General features: G+C 39.8%; 2 protein-coding genes across 3 annotated transcripts in view; one reads left to right on the top strand and one right to left on the bottom strand.

The window, feature by feature from the left end:
• Positions 1-836: 836 nt before the first annotated feature.
• Positions 837-16,003, bottom strand: hhatla (hedgehog acyltransferase like, a). Its single transcript, XM_061838617.1, has 14 exons — positions 15,978-16,003; positions 13,182-13,218; positions 12,309-12,421; positions 11,201-11,268; positions 9,435-9,548; positions 7,485-7,505; positions 6,582-6,776; positions 4,959-5,168; positions 3,659-3,830; positions 2,781-2,925; positions 2,653-2,688; positions 2,369-2,570; positions 2,024-2,165; positions 837-1,702 (listed from the first exon to the last, which is right to left on the bottom strand). Exons 3-14 carry the CDS (start codon positions 12,412-12,414, stop codon positions 1,560-1,562), a joined length of 1,554 nt encoding a protein of 517 aa, XP_061694601.1. The 5' UTR covers positions 12,415-12,421; positions 13,182-13,218; positions 15,978-16,003; the 3' UTR covers positions 837-1,559.
• LOC133510567 (CTD small phosphatase-like protein) overlaps positions 14,369-22,708 on the top strand; it is a 20,836-nt gene continuing 12,496 nt past the window's right edge. Inside the window, exon 1 of one of the 2 annotated variants that reach the window (XM_061838619.1) lies at positions 14,369-15,272. In XM_061838619.1, coding sequence (XP_061694603.1) covers positions 15,197-15,272 — 76 coding nt within the window. In that variant the 5' untranslated portion in view covers positions 14,369-15,196. The remainder of the gene's footprint in view (positions 15,273-22,708) is intronic. The other variant, XM_061838618.1, reaches the window with a different exon arrangement.

The following is a 22,708-nucleotide window of genomic DNA, read 5'->3' as shown; positions in this document are numbered from 1 at the left end:
AACTTCTGAACCATGAAACATGCTGATCTGCCCCCTTAACTCTGATATGGCTCCCTCGCTTGCAACTGTGTGAAGTTATTGCCCCCGTGATGCAAGCAACATGACGATTAAGGAGCAGAGTGTCAAATGATTTACCCTTCAGGGATCAATAAAGAATAATGATGATGATTCTAAATAGTATCTTCAATTTGCGGCATTGACGTGCAGGCCCAAAAGTGAGATTTTATGTGGGGGAGGGAAACACCTTTCAGCATGATCCAATGTGACTGTAGACTATTCTGTCAATAATTTTAGAACATATGTTGTTAAAAACATTTGCTTGTGCCAAACCAATGTGCGTTCATCTAAGATGACACGCTGTGGCAACCCCTAACGGGACAAGCCGAAAGGAAAAGAAGAAGAAGATGCTTTTAAAAAATACACCAAATAGTAATTATTGGCAGATGTGTCATCTGTCACAACAACAGCAATAACTGGAAAGAGAGAGAGGTAGAGGTCAAGCAAGTTCAGAGTCACCAGAGGATAAGAATAGATTTAATAAGCATTGGTTTGTCTGGCCTTTAAAGGTTTCGTTTAATGTTATTGTGTGAGTGCAACGATACTAATCTAATTTGTCTAAACTAGGACATCTTGTGGTAATAGAAGGCAATACTTCACTCAGTGACTAAACAACGGTGAACAATTTAAAGAACAGATGGTGCATTTAAAACAGTGCTCTCTGAGCAACACCTGCATCTGTTTAACTCTTTGTGCTCCAATAAACAGATCATATCGATATGGAACAAGACTTTATTTTCCTTTTGAGTGAAAGAAAAGGCAATGCAAACGTGACGGTAGAAAAGCAGACTTTGGGGTCAGGTGCAAAAGGCAACAATGCCTTTCATTGCTAAGTGCAAAAAGAAGGAAGAGATTGCAGAAAAGTCACTCCGACAATCAGTTCCCATTTTCATAACAGTGGCTGTCTTTTGCCAGTGGGGACACTTCACATTCAACAAGATCCAACACATTCTTGGTCGATATTACTAAGCATTATGGCCTGTATCATGCCTTGAGTCTCTGGAACAAATACAACAAAGTAGAATTAGCTGCATGCGGTGTGGACGACTCCACAGCACCGTTTGTTTTATTCTTGCTTCCATTGCAATCCATTAGTGGTAACATACTGTCACGTTTAGCCCTTAAAACATTGTGTTTGGTTAAAGTGTAAGACACTTTCCCACCAAGTATAAGCCCTCAGATTTTTTTGTCATATTTATAACTAAAGAGATGCTTGAATTTGAGGGAAGTAAATTATAACTGAAAACAACTACAAACTCTGAGTGGTTGTTCCTGTAAATACTGTGTAATTTGCATACACTCGACAATATTTGGGACTTTGTGCCAAAGATGGTGATAATTGTCACCTGGAAGTGCACTTTGTGAATCTTCTGACCAACGATAGCAAATACACTGTATTGTCACCAACCTACTCTAAGTCACAACCCGGCTGTTGGAGTCCGGTTGTGTTTTGAAGGCTGCAGATGTATCAAATGTTTGGGAGCATTGACTTGGACGTCAGTTTATTCTGCCTTTTCTTTGCCACCATCTAGTGGTTTAACTCGCTGCACATCCTCCAGCAGTGCTCGCTGTCGTTCATGCTCTTTGACAAGCTGTACTCCACAGTAGGTCACTGATAACACCGACAGTGTAGACAGGGGAAAACCTGAAAAGAAAAGACAATATGTGAATTAGACAAGTTGAACAGCTCAAGAGAAATCAAGCATAAACATGTACTGTATAACGAAGGTGTCCTATGCGCAGACACCTGCATGGCCGGGCTTCCAAAAACACCACTACACAACCAATGTTACCGTTCTCTGTCACAGAAATTGATCTTTTATAGCTTTGATGTTTTTAATTGATTGTACATTCCAAAACACATCAAACCGGTAATATTTTGTGTTGGCATCGTGAATCAAACGTGCTAGAACCACTTTGGCAGCTCTGGAAATGGGATAGTAAAGGAATTGGGCAATTTCCCTACCTTTGAAAATCAATCTTCTTCCAACCAGTTTGGCAAATTCCAAACTGTTCAGGGAAAGAACATTGTAGAGGATGATGGCCCAGAAATTGGCAGCGTTGAACAATCCTCGGATCCTACGTGACATGGCTTCACCCATAAAACCCTACATTCAGATGACATAAATGAGTATAGTAAGTGGCATTTACTTCACACATCATGAATTCACACAAGGATGCTGTAAGTGTGATAAGTGACGACAACTGTACGGGCCTATGACTGACAGGAGGGACCCAAATCTCGTCCCTTGTAGCGACCCAAAATGTTATGCACTCGGTTTGAAGGATTTTGTGGGATGATGTTTCTTACCTCTATGGTAGAAAATGGTGGAAGAGAGAAGAACTTTCCCACCCAAAGCTCAAAATTGAGGCCAAAGCAGTTAAAAAAGGACCAGATATAAACCAGTTCCGATGGGCCAAGCCATAGGGTGGTGATAGCAAAGGTGCTCGTGGTGGCCAGGAGCTCTTTGAAGACTTTATCATGATCTCCACCAATGTAGTCATAAACATACCTGAGAAATATCAGATTATAAAGTAATTCAATGATGGGATTAAACAATGTGTTAATCAAAGGGCTTTTATTGTAATACTTACTTGCATAGCCAGTCATTGATGCCTCTGTCAAAATGCCTAAAAATCAAAAATACATTTGATTTAACAACAATCCTCTACCAATTTTGGAACCAACACAAAGCGTATAAGTGTGTTGATATTGTACTCACGTCTCAGCAAAGACATACAGCATTGTGATACACTTTGGAGGCTGAGGAGGGTCTAGGTGGTCCAGTGTTGCCACGGTGTTAATCACTCCAAACATCACGGCTGATTTTAACCAGTCATACACCAGGTTGGAGTAAGCCAGTCCAGCTGCAAAGGTAAACATGAGTGAATTTCTTCAAAAATCCCATGCGTCTTTCACATAAAATAAATACAAGGAGAGTATAACAATGAACAGTAAAGCAAATTGATGGACCCAGACTCAGTTACAGTAAATATCAACAGTAAAAGTGGGTAGTTCTTATTCTGATCCTAATAATTGCTCAATTAATTAGAAAAAACATAATAACCTCTGCCAAAAAGTACTAAAACCCTTGTGGTCACCAGTCAATCTGAGGACACACACAACCATTCACAGTCACAATACACTTACAATCACTGAATGGGAACCAGTCCCATGCTGGCTGAGGATCTGCAATGCATCCCATCCATCCATCCATCCATCCATCCATCCATCATCCATCCATCCATCCATCCATCCATCATCCATCCATCCATCCATCCATCCATCCATCCATAATCTATAAAACTAATCCTGTGCAGCGTTCCAGCAGGTGAAATGCAGACCACACCCGGCATCGGTCGGTACAGGACACATATTGAGCCAAACGAGCATTTAGATTCACATTCGTAACGTCTCTGAGCCCAAAACCCCATGCAGCTTGCACAGAAGTCAGGGGAATGTCTCAATACACATTTTAGTTTATTGAAGAAAAATATGCTATTATTATTTGCTGAGGACTTCAATGCAGCGTGATGGCTGAACTACTGTATAAAAACGAAGAAGAAACCATGTTTAAAATCTCATAAAGAGTTCACTCACCTAGACACCAGTCAGAAAGTTTGGTCACCAGCTTCATGTCACTGGGGATTGTCAAAATGTAGAGGTAGTGGAAGAAAACATCCACTGTGAGAATTATTGCCAGGTGCAACACAGCCTTGGTAGTGATGTTCCAAATCTCTCTTTCCTTGCGCGTTAGCTTGGCCTTGTTTGCCTGTGGTATCAGATGAGTGCTGTTGTGAACAACCAATCAATGTGCAGTGGAACAGAGGCCAGATGAGGTCCCATTCACTTACTCTAAAGGTAGACATATTCAATATGAAATAATAGAGGGCACACCATTAAGAGCAATTTCAGTATACAGTACTGGTATATAAACCCTTCAACATCTATAGAAAGTGTAAGATTTTGTCAAATGTCATGGGTTTTGAGGACATTTTACTGCAAAATGGTGCTCTCACACAGGAAAAGTATTCGGACAAGATAGATTTTAGATTACATTCCCTTTATATAGTTGTGGCCTGATCTTTACAAACACACATTATGAACAGGTGTCATATGTGGACTATTAATGATTTATTTGACCACAGTTTTGAGGACACCGGTTCAAATCAGGCCCTCGTCTATGTGGAGTTTATTTGCTCTCTCAGCACCTACGGAGGTTTTCTCCAAGTATTACGGTTTCCTCCCACATCCCCCTAGACATGCATTAATTAAAGACTCAAAATTTCCCCTAGGTGTGATTGTGAGTGTGAATGGTTGTTTGTTTTCATGTGTCCTGCGATTGGCTGGCAACCAGTTCAGAGTGTACCCCGCCTACTGCCTGAAAATAGCTGTGACCCTCATGAGGATAATCGGCACAGATAATGAGTGGATGGATTCCCAGATGTCTGAAGCCGATTTACACTGCCATTTTTTTCTTTCTTCATTTGCTGTTTGCTTTACGTACAATGGTGGGGGGCATCAGTAGCTGTCCCCCAATACAATTTCCCAAGTAAGTGTTGCTAAAAGGCTCCCAAAAACTTCAAATAGCACACACCAGCCCTCACACCACGTTGTCGACAAACCGATTATACACTTCATGTATGTTAAAGGAAGTGGTGTACATGGACAAATCCTTCAAAAAGTGATTTTTGCTGCTGTTCTTCGATAAAGACTATGATTACTACCAAAGCTACTCAAGACTTTTTGAAAGCAAAGCAATGGAATAGTCTTCAAAATCATTGTCACTGTAATTTTTCAGAAATGTCTTCACACAACTGTAACTCCTGCGCTAAAATATAAAAACCCTTAACGATAACCTGTTTTGTCAACACATTCACTCAACTCTACAAAACAGTACCTGGGTGTGATACTTGTCAAAAGTCATAACAGGTCCAAAGAAGAAGAAGGGGAGGTAGAAGTTGTATTTCAGCAGGTCACAGAAAGTGTAGTTACCATCCTTCCTCTCACAGTTCTCCAAAGCAAAGCTCATACAGCGCATGATGGTGAAGCCGCAACCTCCATAAAAGAGGATGTCTTGCAGGTCGAAAGAGCCAGTCACCAATGTTTCCTGCGGGTGTCGGGAGTAATTATATGATGGATTTGGAAATGGGAATTCAAATCCTGTTTTCTGTGGCATTTCAAATTCAAATCCTGTTGTCATATTTACCTCCATAGAAAATGACTGGGGTGTCAATCTATCTATCTATCTATCTATCTATCTATCTATCTATCTATCTATCTATCTATCTATCTATCTATCTATCTATCTATCTATCTATCTATCTATCTATCTATCTATCTATCTATCTATCTATCTATCTATCTATCTATCTATCTATCTATCTATCTATCTATCTATCTATCTATCTATCTATCTATCTATCCAAACCTTGTTGCATGAACTTCTAACTTCTGAAGCTTGCTCAGATGAAACGCATCACCTCTTCTAAGGCAAACACAACAGTGTGATTGTGATTCACTTAATCACAAAGTCACTTAATTTCATATATGAGTCAAGCATTCAAAGTTAGGGGCGAGGATTTTGGAAAGAGTTGTTAATTGTAGTAATTTCAGATACTGGTTTGTGTTGTGTTCATTCTGAAATATGTGTGGCGTGTATTACTTGATGTACAACTGTGTAATGTGTATGGTTAAAGGGCCACTGTCATGAAATGGATGATTTTTAGTATGCTATTAATGTAAAAATGGCAGCCGACATGGACTCATGCGTTTTTTCACCACAAAACATGATTTTGACCGCGGCTCGCCTTGTTAACTGGCTTGGCCTTCCCGGCCTTGTCGACAAGGCCGAGCCAGCCGCTGGCCTTTGACGGCCACGGTGGCTTGTCGTGGCGTTGGGCTGCATGGCTCATCTCCACCACAGAAGTGGATCGGACAGGAGGCGGTTTGGCCGTGATCGCATATTATCTGAATATGACTCGAAACAATATTGTAATATTGTCCCGGTAACTTCACTCGGTTGTGTGATGTTCACTTCTTCGAAAAGAGCTTCCGTGTCAGAAGGGGCGTGTTTGTCTCCCATAGCAGGGGCCACAGCGTGTTTTTAATGGCGAATGTCCGGGTAAAAATCACCATCACGGACAGGAGATCCAGCACTTGGATGTCGTCAAATGACACTTCCGCAACTTTGCGCATGGATGACGCGCTCTCCGCTCATATCTATTTTTTCATATAGACATTGAAGTGAATAATGTTATATGTATTTTTCATTGCAATATCCATTTTAGAATGTTTATAGGGATGACACTTGACCTTTAAGCTAATGCACTTTTTGTCCTATGGATAAATGATATTACTGCCACTTGGCAGCTGCTGAAAGTAACTAAATATTACTTGCAATCAAACTTAGTTACAGTACTTGGTTAGTTTTTAAATCAAGTAATCAGGAGTGTAAATTCAAATAATCAATGAAGTAACAAAGTTACTTTGTCAAGGTAATTGTGGCAACATTGATAATCACCTGCCAGGAGTTATAGGGCTCCATCTTGATGGAAGCTAGTGTGGCCAGGCCTGCAGCGTAGCACATCCATTTCATCTTAGTCATGGCAATACTGTACAGTATGATGCAGTGAGAGAGAACTAAAGCCATGAAGGTCCAGCCCATGGTGACCAATACCGCCAAACCACCGTACACACAGAAGATGAGTGATCGGTGCTGTAGGGAAAGAGGAGTCACCGTTAGATTGATGCAATGATTTGATCTTTGCATTTTTTATGACTTACAGTATGTTAACAAATGAAGACGGCTATTAGCGCCAGTTGAAACACGATGTCTACCACAATGGAAAAGTGTTTGGTTAGCAAAGCAAAGAAAATGTATTTGTATAGAGCACACGTGTCAAACTTGAGGCCCAGGGGCCAGATCCGGCCCGCTGCTTGATTTCATGCGGCCCACGAAGGCAAATCATCTGTCAACTTCCATAATTCTTGTGAAAATCTGCATCAAAATTTCGAATTGTCATAGGTCATAAATTATAATATTTAGATATTCTAAGCATTTTTGTGTAACCAAACGTTACCATTACCCTTGGTTTGTGATTACAAAACGAGTTCATAAATTTCATGAGTAACACAAAGAAGCGATCAAAGATTTTTATGTTTTTGCAGTCATAACGACCCTTCGTGGGAAACGGTAACTACAAGTTTGACACCCTTGGTATAGAGGTTTTCAAACACAAGGTCACTGAATGTGCTCTGCATGATTAAAACCATTTAAAATGAGAAAAATTAAAAAATTACAATATATTTCTGATATATTAACATAACATATTGTGTGAGTTAGTGATTAAAGCACGGCTAAGTGAGTCAAATGAAACAACACAAATGCAAAGTTGACAAACTTTCACAAGTTTATTAAGGTTACCTTACATCCATCTACACCAATCTTCATTGTCAGCATGAAACAAGACAGAAAACATGTTTAAAACACAATGTTTTAAATATGCCGGATTTTAATGAATTGCAATGATATTATACTGTACGCCTAAAATGAAAATCAATTCAGTGACATACAACTCATTCTTATTGTGCATCGACTCAATACTGATTTGTAAATACATGAACAACCCCCAATACTTATGAAGTTTGGATGTTGTGCAAACCTGAATAAAAACAGAGTACAATGATTTCCAAATTCTTTTCAACCTTTATTCAATTGAATACGTTACAAAGATGAGATATTTAACGCACCAACTGATAAACGTTAGTTTGTTGCAAATATACTCTCATCTGGAACGTGATGTCTGAAACACATTCCCAAAAGGTGGTACAAGGGTAACAAAAGAAAAAAAAACACTTATTTGGAACATTCCACGGGTGAATAGGTTAATTAGAAACAGATGAGTGTCAAGATTTACTATAAAGAAGTATTCCCAAAATGCTCTGCTGATCACAAGCAAGGATGGGGCAGATTTCACCACTTTGTGAACAGTTGCCTGAGCAAATAGTCCAATTTTTTTCAGAGGAATTGACAGAAATGCAGTGATTTCATCAGAAACGGTCCAAAATATCCTCAAAAGATTCAGGGAATCTAAAGCAATCTCTGCATGGAAGCCGCTTGGCCAAAAACCAACATTCAATGCCTGGGACCTTTGATCCCTCAGGCAGCTCTGCATTAAAAACCAGCATCATTGTGTAAATAATATAGCTATTGGAACACTTGTCAAAGGCAAAACCAGTCAGTTAAAACAATTTGTTGCTATGTCTACGAATGCAAGTTAAAACTCTACAATGCAAAGTGAAAGGCACATTTTATTGTAGTGCAAAGTTAAAAAGCCAGCATTTGTGATGGTATGGGGCTGTGTTTGTGCCAATGGCATGGTTAACTTGTACATACATTATGTGAAGGCACCATTAATGCTGAAAGGTACATACAGGTTTTTTAGCTCCGCTGACAACCGATCATATTTAATCATGTGAACGATGAGTTACAGTACTGTACCTTGTGTATAAAATACAATCTACAAATAAATTTACCTTTCCCTACCTTGCCCAGTTTCCTCAATTCCCAAATGCTTAAGTGGTGTTAAAAGCAAAAGTGATGACCGCACTGGTAACACAATGAACACAATGGTAAAAATGTCCCCTTGTCAGAGCTTTTTTGAATGTGTTGAAAGAATCAAATTGAAAATGAATTAAGATTTGTAAAACAATCAAGTTCAAACAAAAAATAATGTTTATCAGTGTATAATATTTTTTGGATGTAGTGTATTCAATTGAGGCTTAAAAGTTTTTTTCAAGTCTTGAATTCTGTTTTTATTTATGTCTTACACAACATCCCATCTTCACTGGAACTAAGTGTGCTGGAGCCTATCCCAACTATCTTTGGGTGAGAGGTGGGGTACACCCCGCACTGGTTGCCAGTCAATTGCATACAGTGTAAACCAACAGCCATTTGCACTCACATTCACACCTACGGGCAATTTAGAGTCTTCAATCAACCTCTACCACACATATTTTTGATATGTGGGAAGAAACTGGAGTGCCTGGAGAAAACCCATACAGGGAGAACATCCAAACTCCACTAAGGCGGGGCCAGGATTTGAACCATGGTCCTCATAAATGTGAGGCAGATCTGCTAAGGAATCGTCCTCCGTGCTGCTGAACGGCAATTATTCTGTTTGAAATACATTACAATATACCAGGGTGGGAGGGCTTGAATTTACCCAGAAACATATACAACATGCACAAATATTCAATACATAAATATACACCGTACACAAAGAGGGAACTATACCTGCATGCAGTGCCATGCGATGGCAATGCTCATTGTCTCTCACTACGATACGCGAATAAAGTACACACATGCATGCACCTTTTGGGCCAGCAAGGTGAAGATCTTGGCAAAAATCACATGACCGGTGAGAACAAAAAGGATCTGATTGCGGAATGTTGAGAACCACATCACCCATTCAAAGTCTGCAACATCCTGCGGAAAAGATCATGATTGATTAAAACACACACAGACAAAAACCAGGGAGATGTATACAGTGAAGAAAATAAGTATTTGAACACCTTGCGGTATTGCAAGTTATCCCACCTAGAAATCATGGAGGGGTCTGAAATTTTCATCGTAGGAGCATGTCCACTGTGAGAGAGATAATCTAAAAATAAAATTCCACAAATCACAATGTATAATTTTTTTAACGATTTATTTGTATGATAAACCCGCAAATAAGTATTTGAACACTTGTCTATCAGCTAGAATTCTGAGCCTCAAAGACCTGTTAGTCCGCATTTAAAAGTACACCTCCACTCCATGTATTATCCTGAATTAGATGCACTTGTGTGAGGTCGTTAGCTGCAGAAAGACACCTGTCCACTCCATACAATCAGTAAGACTCAAACTTGTAACATGACCAAGACCAAAGAGCTGTCCAAAGACACCAGAGACAAAACTGTACAACTCCACACAGCTGGAAAGGGCTACGGAGAAATTGCCAAGCAGCTTGGTGAAAAAAGCTCCACTGTTGGAGCAATCATTAGAAAATGGATGAAGCTAAACATGAAGGTCAATCTCAATCCGAGTGGAGCCCCATGCAAGATATCACCATGTGGGGTCCCAATGATCCTTAGAAAGGTGAGGAATCAGCCCAGGACTACGCGACAGGAGTTGGTCAATGACCTGAAAAGACCTGGGACCACAGTTTCCAAGATGACTATTGGTAATACACTAAGACCTCATGGTTTGAAATCATGCATGGCACAGAAGATTCCCAATCTTAAATTTGCCAATGACCATTTGGATGATACAGAGGAGTCATGGGACAAAGTTTTGTGGTCAGATGAGACAAAAATTGAACTTTTTGGTCATAATTCCACTAACCGTGTTTGGAGGAAGACAAATGATGAGGTCCATCCCAAGAACATCATCCAAACTGTGAAGCACAGGCGTGGTAGCATCATTCTTTGGGGGTGTTTTTCTGCGCATGGGACAGGACGACTGCACTGTATTAAGGAGAGGATGACCGCGGGCATGGATTGTGAGATTTTGGGGAACAACCTCTTTCCCTCAGTCAGAGCATTGAAGATGGGTCGTGGCTGGCTCTTTCAACATGACAATGACCCGAAGCACACAGCCAGGAAAACCAAGGAGTGGCTCCGTAAGAAGCATAGGAAGGTTCTGGCATGGGCTAGCCAGTGTCCAGACCTAAACCCAATAGAAAATCTTTGGAGGGAGCTGAAACTCCTTGTTTATCAGCGACAGCCCAGAAACCTGTCTGATCTAGAGAACATCTGTGTGGAGGAGTGGGCCAAAATCTCTCCTGCAGTGTGCGCAAACCTGGTGAACAACTACGGGAAACGTTTGACCTCTGTAATTGCAAACAAAGGCTACTGTACCAAATATTAACATTGGTTTTCTCAGGTGTTCAAATACTTATTTGCAGCTGTATCACACAATAAATTGTTTAAAAAAAATCATACATTGTGATTTCTGGATTTTTCTTTTTAGATTATTCTCTCTCACAGTGGACATGCACCTACGATGAAAATTTCAGACCCCTCCATGATTTCTAAGTGGGAGAACTTGCAATATAAACAGGGTATTCAAATACTTATTTTCTTCACTGTATAACTTACCATTTTCCTTCCGAAGTAATACCATCCTGGTTTTATACTTTCTTTGAATGCCTTTCTGCTGATGTTCTCTGAATAAAGAACACAATTTTGCACAATAACGACAGAGCAATATGGTGGATGAATATTGTTTTGTCTATTGAAATTGGAATAGGATCACATACCAAATCGATGTATGATGTCGTTTTGAATTGAACTGATAAGGTATAAAGTAGCTATACAGAGTATTGACTAACAAGCAATAGAGGGATCTGAAAGATCAGAAAAGTATTAAATTTATTATGCAATTGGGGGATTATTCAGTGACTTTGAAGCGTGAGAGCACTTCAATCAATGTGACAAAATTAGAAATTACATAATGGACTCACGGTGATGTTCCAGGCTCTTTCCAGAAATGTTAAATTGTGTGTTGGAACCTTTTGTCTGTGCTGTATGATTATTAAAAAACTGTGACATATGCAATCTGAATCATGGCATTGATTTTGATTCATCATATATACAGAGAGGGAAAAAAAAACAATTGGATAACCATGCAGCTTCCCAGTACGTCCAACAGGTTTTCCTGCTTAAACTAATGGCTGTGAAAAGGGATATCAAACAGGGAAAGCTTCTTAACTTCTGGGCACAAAGCCACAGTTCTACTTCCAGGATACAGAGCCAGTGTAGCATGAACCTCTCAGCTTTTTTCACTCCTCACAGAAGGACCAGCCTTATATGAGCATTTGAAGACACAAAATAGAAAAACTGAAAGGATAGGACAATGATAATGTCTAACACTGCCGCAGAAAAGCTCACTGCACTGACTGTACCATTCTTCGCATCACACTCAGGCTATTCAAGTCGGTTAAACTCAAGTGTGATGATTTTTGCTATTATGCAGAAACAACTGCCATTGCTTCAGGCTTAACTGTCTGAAAATGATCAGATGAGTTGAACTAATATTTTAACCTGACACAATTTCATCGAGAGAGTAATTGGGTTGACCTTTAATTATCCTCGTATTAATAGAATAGTCTCAAATGTTAGGAGGAGAGGATTGTAAGTCTACCAACAGTTACTGTGAACAATTAATGGTGTATTTTGCAATGATGCAGTATGTCCAGCCACTCACCACTTGAAGCCTCAACTATCCAACTGGCAGCCCATGCCAACGCCCCAGAGAGTACAGCAGTGTAGAGATACAGCTCATATCTGGGGAGGCCAGCCTTGATCCCCATGGTGGATCTGCACAGAGGAGGCCTTAATTAGGCAAAACATTTTCCATACAACATTATGAAAGATGAATTAGGAGTGGGATAACACAGCTAGGGAAAAAAGAGAGGGTGTTGTGTGATGTTGATTCTAGTATCACTGTAACTACTAAGAAATGACACCACTAACTGAAGCCAAGTGGGGACATGATGAGTTATATCCTAAACAAATCAATAATTTCCAGCAACATTTTATCAACAGAACATTGCAGGCTATTTGTGCGTGAATGTCATTCACAAATACATAATGATGTTCAAAGGGGTACGGTTGTTGTCACATTCAGACTTTTCACAAGTTGATGGTGTACTGCTAATCCTTTAGAAGCGATAGGACGGTGACTTAAATAGGACTGCAGGGCTCTGGCTCCTTGGAATCAGCATGGTCAGCTTCGCAACCTTACCTCTTGTTCCTATTATAGCCCGAGCAGTTGGTGTGCAGCTGCAGTGCTGTGATCTGAGCTGAAGCTTCTCATCTCTCCATTTAGTAATGACAAGAATGATCAAGAGTGGTGCATCCGTTTGCTGAATTTTGTTGTGCAATATTTTTTTTTTCTATTATCGTAATTTGCTCAGTTTGGACTGTACGGAAAAGGATCTTGTGCTGCACAAAGCTAGGTAGTCATGGTTAAGGGGCAGGAGTGGTGCTAGGTGTCTTGCATACAAACTGAGAGTAAAAGGATTTATCACTATATGCAAAGCAGAGAGCACATAGAGTTGGACAAAACTTCACTAACCTGGTGTCCGCTCCACACAGCCAATGGAGACCGTCTCCTTGGAATTGAGAAGAAATAAAAGAAAAGGGGGTGGTGGTGGTAGGAGGCTAGATCATCCGCCTTGTGGGGGCTTGCTGCTTGCTGCATGCATTGGCCACAGCGTTGGCCACTTAGGATGTTGCAGAACTCAACGCATAGAGGAGGTAGAGGAGGGAGGAGGTGGAGTAGGGGGTTATATTTATCCTCCACTGCTGCAGCACAGTAAGGGGTGGTCCACACTATTGGCTCACTGGAGAGCAACCAAACACTTAGGGACATTCACAGTGGTTCAAATGAGGGGGCTAGCAGGTGCATCAGTCAGTAGCATCTACTCAAGATGCATTACTTATATGATTATCTTCCATTAGACACATTTATATGGACTTGGAGAGTGGAAATACACACATTGTACAAAATACACTTACTGTAACAATTCTTTTAATGCTATATTATACCAATTGTGATTCTTTTTTTAAAATAGGCTGACACATGCAATTAATTGAATTTGAAAGATAGAAACATTTTCAAATATAAAAACAAAAATAAAGGAATACTTATAATGGAATCATTGTTCGTATACAACTCTACTTGTATACAGATAGCAGGGACTGTATACTTATATTTTATCACAGTGTTGTTATTATGTATTTTATGTGCTCCCAAATCCCCATATAGCAGATACCACTTTATCCTCCCAAAAGTTGTGTAAGTTTCTTACTATGTATTCTATTTTTTATTCCACGTATGCCTTATTTTTGTTGTTGTTGCAACAACCTTTTATGTGATGTGCACTTCTTCACTCAGTATACTGATTTAACACTTGAATTTCCCTCCGAGTGTCTATAAGGGATTATCTGATCTGATTTTACATACAAACTAGTCACTGCAGTACGATGCAATTTACAATTCCACAGCCGATGGGGTGCAACGCTATTGTATGTATTTAGAACGTTATGAAGAATAACAATGACAACTTGTTACAATAAAGAATAATTTCTAATGGTTACCATGTTACAAATACATAAGGGATATTCAAGTATGTGCGGAACAGTGGCGTTATTAAACTCCTTTGGCACCGTGATTTATCGTAAACTATTTTCACTACTTTGAATCGGTGCCGTCATCACAACACTACGTGGCGCTCTCTGTCCCGTTCACTGGTCACTGACCACATCTGCATAATACTGGAAAAGACAACTTGGAGACGCTATGTTTTCGTATCCAGTTTACTAAATTTGCGTAGTGTAACAGTACAGTTGATTTCGGCATTCGCCTCTAGGGGGTGCTTTATCTTAAACAGAAGGCATTTTACGATAACAATCGGTCAACAATTTGTTTTTGCAATAATAAGAGGGGAATTGGAGCTCGAGAAGGCGGCGTGAGTGTCAGTCCTCTCACAGAGTCCATGACAGAAACAAACCGCCCCCGCCCACTCAGAGTCCGTGCGGCCCCGTTTTAGATGCAACTCCAAATACGTAAAAAAAAAAGAAACCTCCATGTTGCACGGGGAATGCAGGGCTAGCACAGACTGCTACAACTCGCTAATTTTACAACGTCTTGCTCTCTTTTTTTTGACGAAAATAACTCAGCAACAGACTGTTTTCGACACCGCAGCAGACACGAATGCTTGCACACCATTTTTTATGGGGGGGTTGATCGGAGATTCACGGCTAACCCGCTAACCACAAGGCTCGTTGTTAACTTCTGCTCGGGGGGATTCACTGTCGTTTTGTTTGTCTTTTCAGCGGCTCGCTATCGAAGTTATCCGCCAAAAGAATGTTATTTTGCATGGAGTTATAGATGACATTCCTTAAGCGGCTTTTATTGACTACCGAGCTAGCTGGCTGGCTACCACCGCTGCCACAACGCTTCGCTTGGGACGCTTGTGTGTCTTTTGTGGGCGACCCGATCTCCCTCGGCTTTAACAGCTTGCTAGCGTTAGCTCGTATCCCCGAGCAATCGGGTTAATATTGCAGCAGTTTCAAAGCCGAATAACAATGGACCACATGTCCATAATAACCCAAGTTGCCAACCCCAAGGAGGAGGAAATACTATCCTTCAACCAAGAAAAAGGTAAGAAAAAGTGGGTGAACGAATGGACTGAACGGTAGCTAGCTTCGCTAACTACTTCTAAGCTTGCGGTGTTGTCGCAGCTAGTTGCGCCCAACTGTACGTGAACATCGTATCGCTAAGTTGAAAACAAGTAATATTTAGATACAAACTCTTGAAGCAGCAGGTTTATAAAGTGTTTTGTCCGCTATACGTTTTCGGAACCAGTTCTAAGTGTTATGGTCACCGCATTGTCACAATGAATGATGATTGAGTGGTAAAGCTCATCGGTGATCAAATTTGACCCATTTAAGTCGAGTTAAAAGGTTGTTTGACAACGGTGAAGGTGCAGTCTGTTCAGTAAAAAAAAAAAAAAAAAACTTCATGTTACATGATAAGTGTAAACTAGAGTTAGTGGGTAAAGTTCGATCTTGTTATAGGGGGTTATTTTGTGGCGTACCAAATAAATTGTCTAATTGCATGCCACGGCATCAACCTGCAATGTTATTTTCTTTCCTATATAAACTGATATTTATAGACTTCAGTCTCACTAAGTAAAATAAGCGTAGTGTAATAGTTGTGTTAAATCATTTCTCTGTTGTCAACGAAGCAGGCTTTCAGGAAATATTTTCCGACGGAATAAAATGAAAACACAGCTGTATATAGTCCACAATTTAAGCAGGGAAATTGAAAGTTGTTATTATTCAAGGTTTGCCGGTAAAGTAGTACCTTGGGATGTAAGGGGGTGCAGCACAATTCTGTAGCTTTGGTCTAAATTGTTAGTCACATGAATTAGTCTCATTATATATACATGCATAACTTATGACAAAACCATCACTCCTAATTATTTATCTTGTCTCTGAGTATGGCATTTACAACATTATCCTTTGCAGTCCTCCTGTTTTGTGACATAAGACAATACATTTTATTAATTTCCTCATAATAGCCCTCTTTCACTAAATGTCTTAAATTTCACTTGGAGTGAATTTTTCATCTTTTAACGTGTTATTAGATTTACCAGTTTCATAATAAACATCAGAACTTGGTAAAGATTTGTGCCTCATGTTGAGGCCACTGAGCAGTTTCCCGGCCAATATAACCATGCGATGAATATCACTGTTATAATGCAACCTTTGCTTTTTAACTCCATATGTAATTTGATGATTTTTTTTTTTTTTTTTTTTTTTTGTCATTCAAGCACAACAGTGAACTCTCCTGTGAAGCCAAATATGTTAATAATGTTGATGTGATAAGAAAAGATGTGGGTCTAACAGTAAATAGTCTTTGTATATCTATGGGAGCGGCATTGGGGCACAACTGGAAAGTGTTGTTCTCACAGTTCTGATGACCCGGGTTCAATCCCTGTGTGGAGTTTGCATGTTCTCCCTATGTCTGTGTGGGTTTTCTCTGGGCACTTTGGTTTCCTCCCACATTCCAAAAACACGCAATATTAATTGAACACTCTAAATTGCACCTAGGTGTGATTGTGAGCGTGGCTGTTTGTCTCTATGTGCCCTGTCATTGGCTGGCAACCAGTTTAGGGTGTACCCCACCTCCTGCCTGTTGACGGCTGGGATAGGCTGCAGCACTCCCACGACCCTTGTGAGGATAAGCAGCTAAGAAAATGGATGGATAAAAATAAAATGAAAAAAAACTTCACTCTTCTAGGAAAGTTCACTGTCCAGAAAACTACACAAATGGGATGAGAAAATTTGACCTTACAATTTTTTTACCGTTGGTAACAGCTTTGGTCTCATAGTTCTGAGGACCGAGGTTCAAATCCCGATCTCGCCTTTGTAGAGTTTGCATGTTCTCGCCGTGCCTGCATGTGCTTTCTCTGGGCACTCCGGTTTCCACCCACATCCCAAAATACATGCATTCATTGGAAACCCTAAATTGCTCCTCGGTGTGATTGTGAGTGTGACTGTTGTCTGTTTCTCTGTGCCGTGCAATTGATTGGCAACCAGTTCAGGGTCTACTCTGCCTACAGCCCACAGATAAAATGGGATTTGCTTCAGTACTGCCATGACCCTTGTGAGGATAGGCGGCTCGGAAAACAGATTGATGGAGTATAAGTGTTTGGTCAATAATAACAGTTAATTTCAGTACTTTCTTATACACAGTTTGTTTGGGAATGTCAGAGGTCAGATGTTTTCTGTAAGTCTTGAAGGTTTTCACACACACAGGGCAGTGGCCTGGGCACGCCCTGACACACTGTTGCTGTATTTTTCATTTCAATACCCCTGCTGATGGAAGGAGGTTTTCATTTCAATACCCATGCTGATGGAAGGAGGTTTTCAATTAAAATCCCATGATACAGATTCATCCATTAATTCCCTTTCCAGAAAAACAGTCCAAAGCACGTTTCCACTCCCATAGTGCAAAGTAGTGATGGTGTCCTTTGGATGCAACTCACCATTCTCTCTCTTTGAGTTTTTACCAAAAAGTTCTATTTTGGTTTCATCTGACATTCTCCCAATCTTCTTCTGCATCATCCAAATGTTCTCTAGCTAACTTCAGACAGGCCTTGACATGCACTAGCTTAAGCAGGGGGACACATCTGGCACTTTAGGATTTGAGTCCCTGGCGGTGCAGTGCGTTACTTTGTTACTTCGGTCCCAGCTCTTTGCAGGTCATTCACTCATTCATTTATTTATTTTTTAATTTTAAATATTTTTTTGCCCCCTACAGCCCTTGGCAGTATAATCATGCCATGTTGTTCAGACAATATCTGTCTTAATACAATATATTTCTTGCTTCTTCGATCTTCATAAAAAGCAAGTGGCTACGAATGTTGGAACATCACTTAAGGCTCAATAGAAAAACACTATTCAGAACTAAATCTAAAGTATCTAAAATTTAGCTATCACTCTCAAAGAATTTACAATAGAATATTTTCGCTTTGATGATTATTTGTCTTTGGCTTTAGCGGTATGCTGTATTTGAAATTGTAGCAGTGATTTTTTTTTTTTTTAATTAAGTCATTATATGCACATTCAACTGCATGGAGGACCTTAACAATTTTATGAAATGAACATTTAATGAAAAAAAATGTCTGAATTATCTTGTTTCCAGTACGGATGTCACTGTTGCTGATGCTGCGTGGGTGTGTCGTTGTTGTCGATGTGCTGAGGTTGCAGCTCTTAAATACAGTAGTTTAGTGTTCAAGTATCCTGCAATTATTTCAAATCAAAATTTTCACAGGTATTCATTCATATTAAATAATCTGTGTTAATTAAATGTTTTCTTTTTTTAAAGACCAATTTTGAGTACACAAGAAAAAAGACGCTTAAAAAAATTGAAATATGTATTTTTTCATTGTTTTACTTCTTAAATTCATATTCAGCAACTAACTATTTTCATGTAAAGAAATGTTTTCAGTGAGGCAGCACATATACATTTCAGTTTAAACTGCTTTATTTTTTTCTTTGCTTTAACAGTTCTTGTAGTTATTAAAAAAATAGACATTCATTAACGAACATGTTGTACTGCATAACCTATTTTAGTATGTGACATAATTCATTGCTTTGCATTTATTTTCTTACACCAGACTGACTACAGTGAAAATAAAGAATAGTAAACATAAATATTACCTTCATATTTTTTTTTTATGTTTAGTTCACAGACTTTGCCACTTGTTTTTTTTTTCTCCTTTCTACCTATAGTACTTGGCTCAAAATGTAGCCAGTTACTGATACGATGTAAGGAAACTGGCCATTAAGTACAACTTCAGTGTGTGCAACTATAACGTGACCAAACACATTCCAGGTGCTTGTTAAGCATTGTGAGATGTCTGATCTTGACAATTAACTCTTTCCTGCCATTAACAGACAGGTATTGTATATATCAATACAGTCACATTTGAAAAATGTATGGGTGTGGTCAGTCATGCCCGCAGATAAAGTTGCGGGTGGGATTAGGGATGGAATCTCAAGACCTTAAAATAATTTACTGGATTAATATAACATAACTGTAAATTAAAAATAAAATAAACAAACATGTGAATAAAATATAAAACAAAAATTTCGAACTCAGAAATGATAATTTTCAATTTCAACTGATATTAGGAGAACATCATATAAAACTGTATTTAAAAATTTTCATGAATAAAAATTCTTATGAAAACGTTTATCTGAAGAAAAGTTAAATGCACTGGCCTGTCAAGGAATAAACACGGTCTATACCCGTAATGTTTTGAAAATGCTGAAAGTTTAGTTCAACATATTCGGTGTTAGTGGCAACAAGCTAGCGATACAATGTAACAAACATTCCTGTCGGCAATCGTGATGTATTGTCGGGGGGTGCACACATCGCTGCGACTGCCGTGAATAGGAGGCCTGCTTGCTAGAACGCGCCTTTATGTGCGCGCACTCGACATATTGGCCACACCTGAATGAAGCGACGAGATGGAAGATAGTCTAATGTCTTTTTTTTTTTTTTTTGCCACGCCGTCACACTGCCTCACGATTGACGCATTAAGCACCCCTGGTGTAACTGAATTTCCATTGAGATGGCTCATTACATTAATGACTTTGAACGTAAATGCGCTCGCAGTACGTGAAGCAGCTTGGAACATGTGCTTTTGGCATCACTTCCGAGCAAGCTCAGTACAGTTAACTTGCATTTCCTGTTTCCGGGTGAATACTGATTGTTTAGGAGCAGGCTTGTTTCGTTAACGTTTATAAAATAAACGTGTAAATTAATGTCAAGACAACACAAAATAAGGGGAACGTCTTTCAATATCTAATTTTCCTACTCGTAACATGCTCGACTGTGCAGATTTGCGAGCGCGATAGTGCTCGTCAAATCCCAGTGTCTGTCAATAATATTGTAAGGCTCTCAGAAGTGGTCAATGAGAAAGGGAGCCACCTGTGCACTTTCACTCAATTTATTGAAATCGCAGCACACAAGAACGTCACAAACTTACAAGATCATGTTGTCTACAACTCGTGGCAAAAGTGTCTACTGACCTTTCCTTACACCTACTTCACCCGACTCACCGCTCCCCACAGTCTTAAAGTGCACATAATTACAGATACAGCATCAGACTCAATTAAACTAGTAGGGCAAGCAGTCAGTAAGTTAATTAAGCAGAGCCTCAAGGTAGAGAAAATTCCTTGAGCATTTTATGTAGTCAAAGTACTCAAAATATTTGAAGAAGAATCTTCTCTGTCATGAACATGCAAGCATGCACACGAAATACGTTCTCTGCATTTTATGCATCACAGTGAACTTGTTAGTGGAAAACACGGGAGCAGGGGGCGAGTTAAGCATCCAGCGAGCAGTTTGTTGTATCTGTGTCTTTGTCAGTCACACCAAAGCCGTGAGTCCTAGAGATGTTGATGGATGGTCCAGTCGGGATCTTGAAACCTAGGTCCCCGGAGTGGCAGGCAATGATCTTAACCACTTGGACACAGCCGATTGATTTAATTACTATGTTGTACCCGATGTACTAGACGTGTACTGTTTACTGTTTTAAGCATCAGACCTGTTGAGACTGAATGAATAGTACCTGTGCTAGTGGCAGCCAAGTTATAAACTCCATTTTGCAACCATAGATGCAAGATGTGATGAAGCGACAAGCAGTTCCACATGGTCAACTGAATTTTTAATCATTGATTTATCAATATTTTTGAAGGGAAGGAAAGGGAAAATTACTACTTTGTTTTCTCACACATTCTACATAAGATTGCTGGGGTTTTTATGTTTATTGTGCACTCAGTCACTGATTTGTCATTGCTTATCTATTCCAAATCACCTTACTTGTAGCCCATCCCAGCAGCTGTTCCAGAGGAATTTACCAGGTAGATCTACAATTGAACAGGCTCCAAAGTGTCTGGACAAAATCCCTGCATATCTCCTGGTAGAGGGGACGGCTGAGGTCCTCTACTGAGTGTTGTATCAAATGTGGTTACATTATTTGCCCAACAGCAGCCTAAATATAGCCTCCCTGCCCTGTTGGTGAGTGCAGCACTGACCTCAGGGCTAAGATTAGTTAGTTAAAAAGATGACCATTGTTTTCGAAATGTTTCTTCTGGGATTACAATTAGGAAAAATGCTCTTGATTGAATCACGTGGTGAGCTAGGTATAGTGGATCTTCTTTTATTTGTTAAAATCTTGAATGTTAGAATAAAATAGCAGGAGGGTTGGCTATTTAAAGTTGTGACTGAACTCTTAGTGATTCACATGGCTGTTGGGATTTAAAAGCCATTTAGTCTCAACGAAATAATGGAAATGGTCATAATCTCCCTTAGAAATAAGGAAAGAAGCTCGGTCATCCAGGAGAGGCTCAGAGTCAAGCCGTTGCTTCTCCGCATTGAGAGGAGCTACATGAAGTGGCTGGGGCATCTAATTCGGATGCCTCACTGGTGAGGTCTTCCGGGCACGTCGCACCAAAAAGAGACCCTGGGGACGACCCGTCACACATTGGAGACAGTACGTCTCTCGTCTGGTCTGGAAGCGCTTTGGCATCCTTCCCGGAAGAGCTGGATGAAGTGGCTGGGAAGTCTGGGTGTCTCTGCTAAACCTACTGCCCTTGTGACCTGACCTGGATAAGCAGTAGAAGATGCATTGATGAATGGATGGATATTAGTAATCTGTTCCCAAGTGAAGTTGGCACCATTAAAACTTAACTTGCATTTTAACACTCTTAACTGTCTTACAAGTGTAAGTAATAGTAATATAAGTTCATATCTACTGTCGGTATTGAAAGTTTTGAGAACCCTTAAATTTTCCACTCTGTTATATTGTAGCCATTTGCAAAAAAAAAAATTGATTTCACATCTGATGTACTGTACACACAACACAACATGTTGATTTTTGTTAGGGTATTTTTTTGCACATTTATTATCAAAGAAAAACAATCACACAGTCATAACTATTCAGACCCTTTGCTCAGTATTTCACTGGGGCATCTGTTTGACTTTATAGAGCCTTGAATCTTTTTGGAAATGATGCAACAAGTTTTTCCACACCATTTGGGGATCTCTGCCAATCCTCCTTTTTTGTGTCTGTCCTGTTCGGCTGTTACATCAGCAGAATGTAGAATCTGTATCCCCTTTATGCCGTAACAGTTTTAGTTTAAAAAAATTTAAAATAAGAGATGCACTTTTTCACAAAGGAAAATCAAAATAGTGTGGCAATAGTGAAATTGTGCATTACCTCTCAATCCTTTTCATTCAATTGTTCACGTATGGTGCTGGTGTGGTTAGACCGTTGCCCTCATAGTTCTGAGGTCCGGGGTTCAAATCCCGTCCCCATCGGTGTGGAGTTTGCATGTTCTCCCTGTGCCTGCATGGGTTTTCTCTGGGCATTCCGGTTTCCTCCCACATCCCAAAAACACGCAACATTAATTGGACACTCTAAATTGCTCCTAGGTGTGATTGTGAGTGCAACTGTTGTCTGTCTCCATGTGCCCTATTACTGGTTGGCAACCAGTTCAGGGTGTACCCCACCTCCT

Source organism: Syngnathoides biaculeatus, chromosome 13 (genome assembly GCF_019802595.1).
Source record: "Syngnathoides biaculeatus isolate LvHL_M chromosome 13, ASM1980259v1, whole genome shotgun sequence".
Classification (NCBI taxonomy): domain Eukaryota; kingdom Metazoa; phylum Chordata; class Actinopteri; order Syngnathiformes; family Syngnathidae; genus Syngnathoides; species Syngnathoides biaculeatus.
The sequence above is the reverse complement of the archived record's forward strand: the minus strand, read 5'-3'. Positions and strand labels throughout refer to the sequence as shown.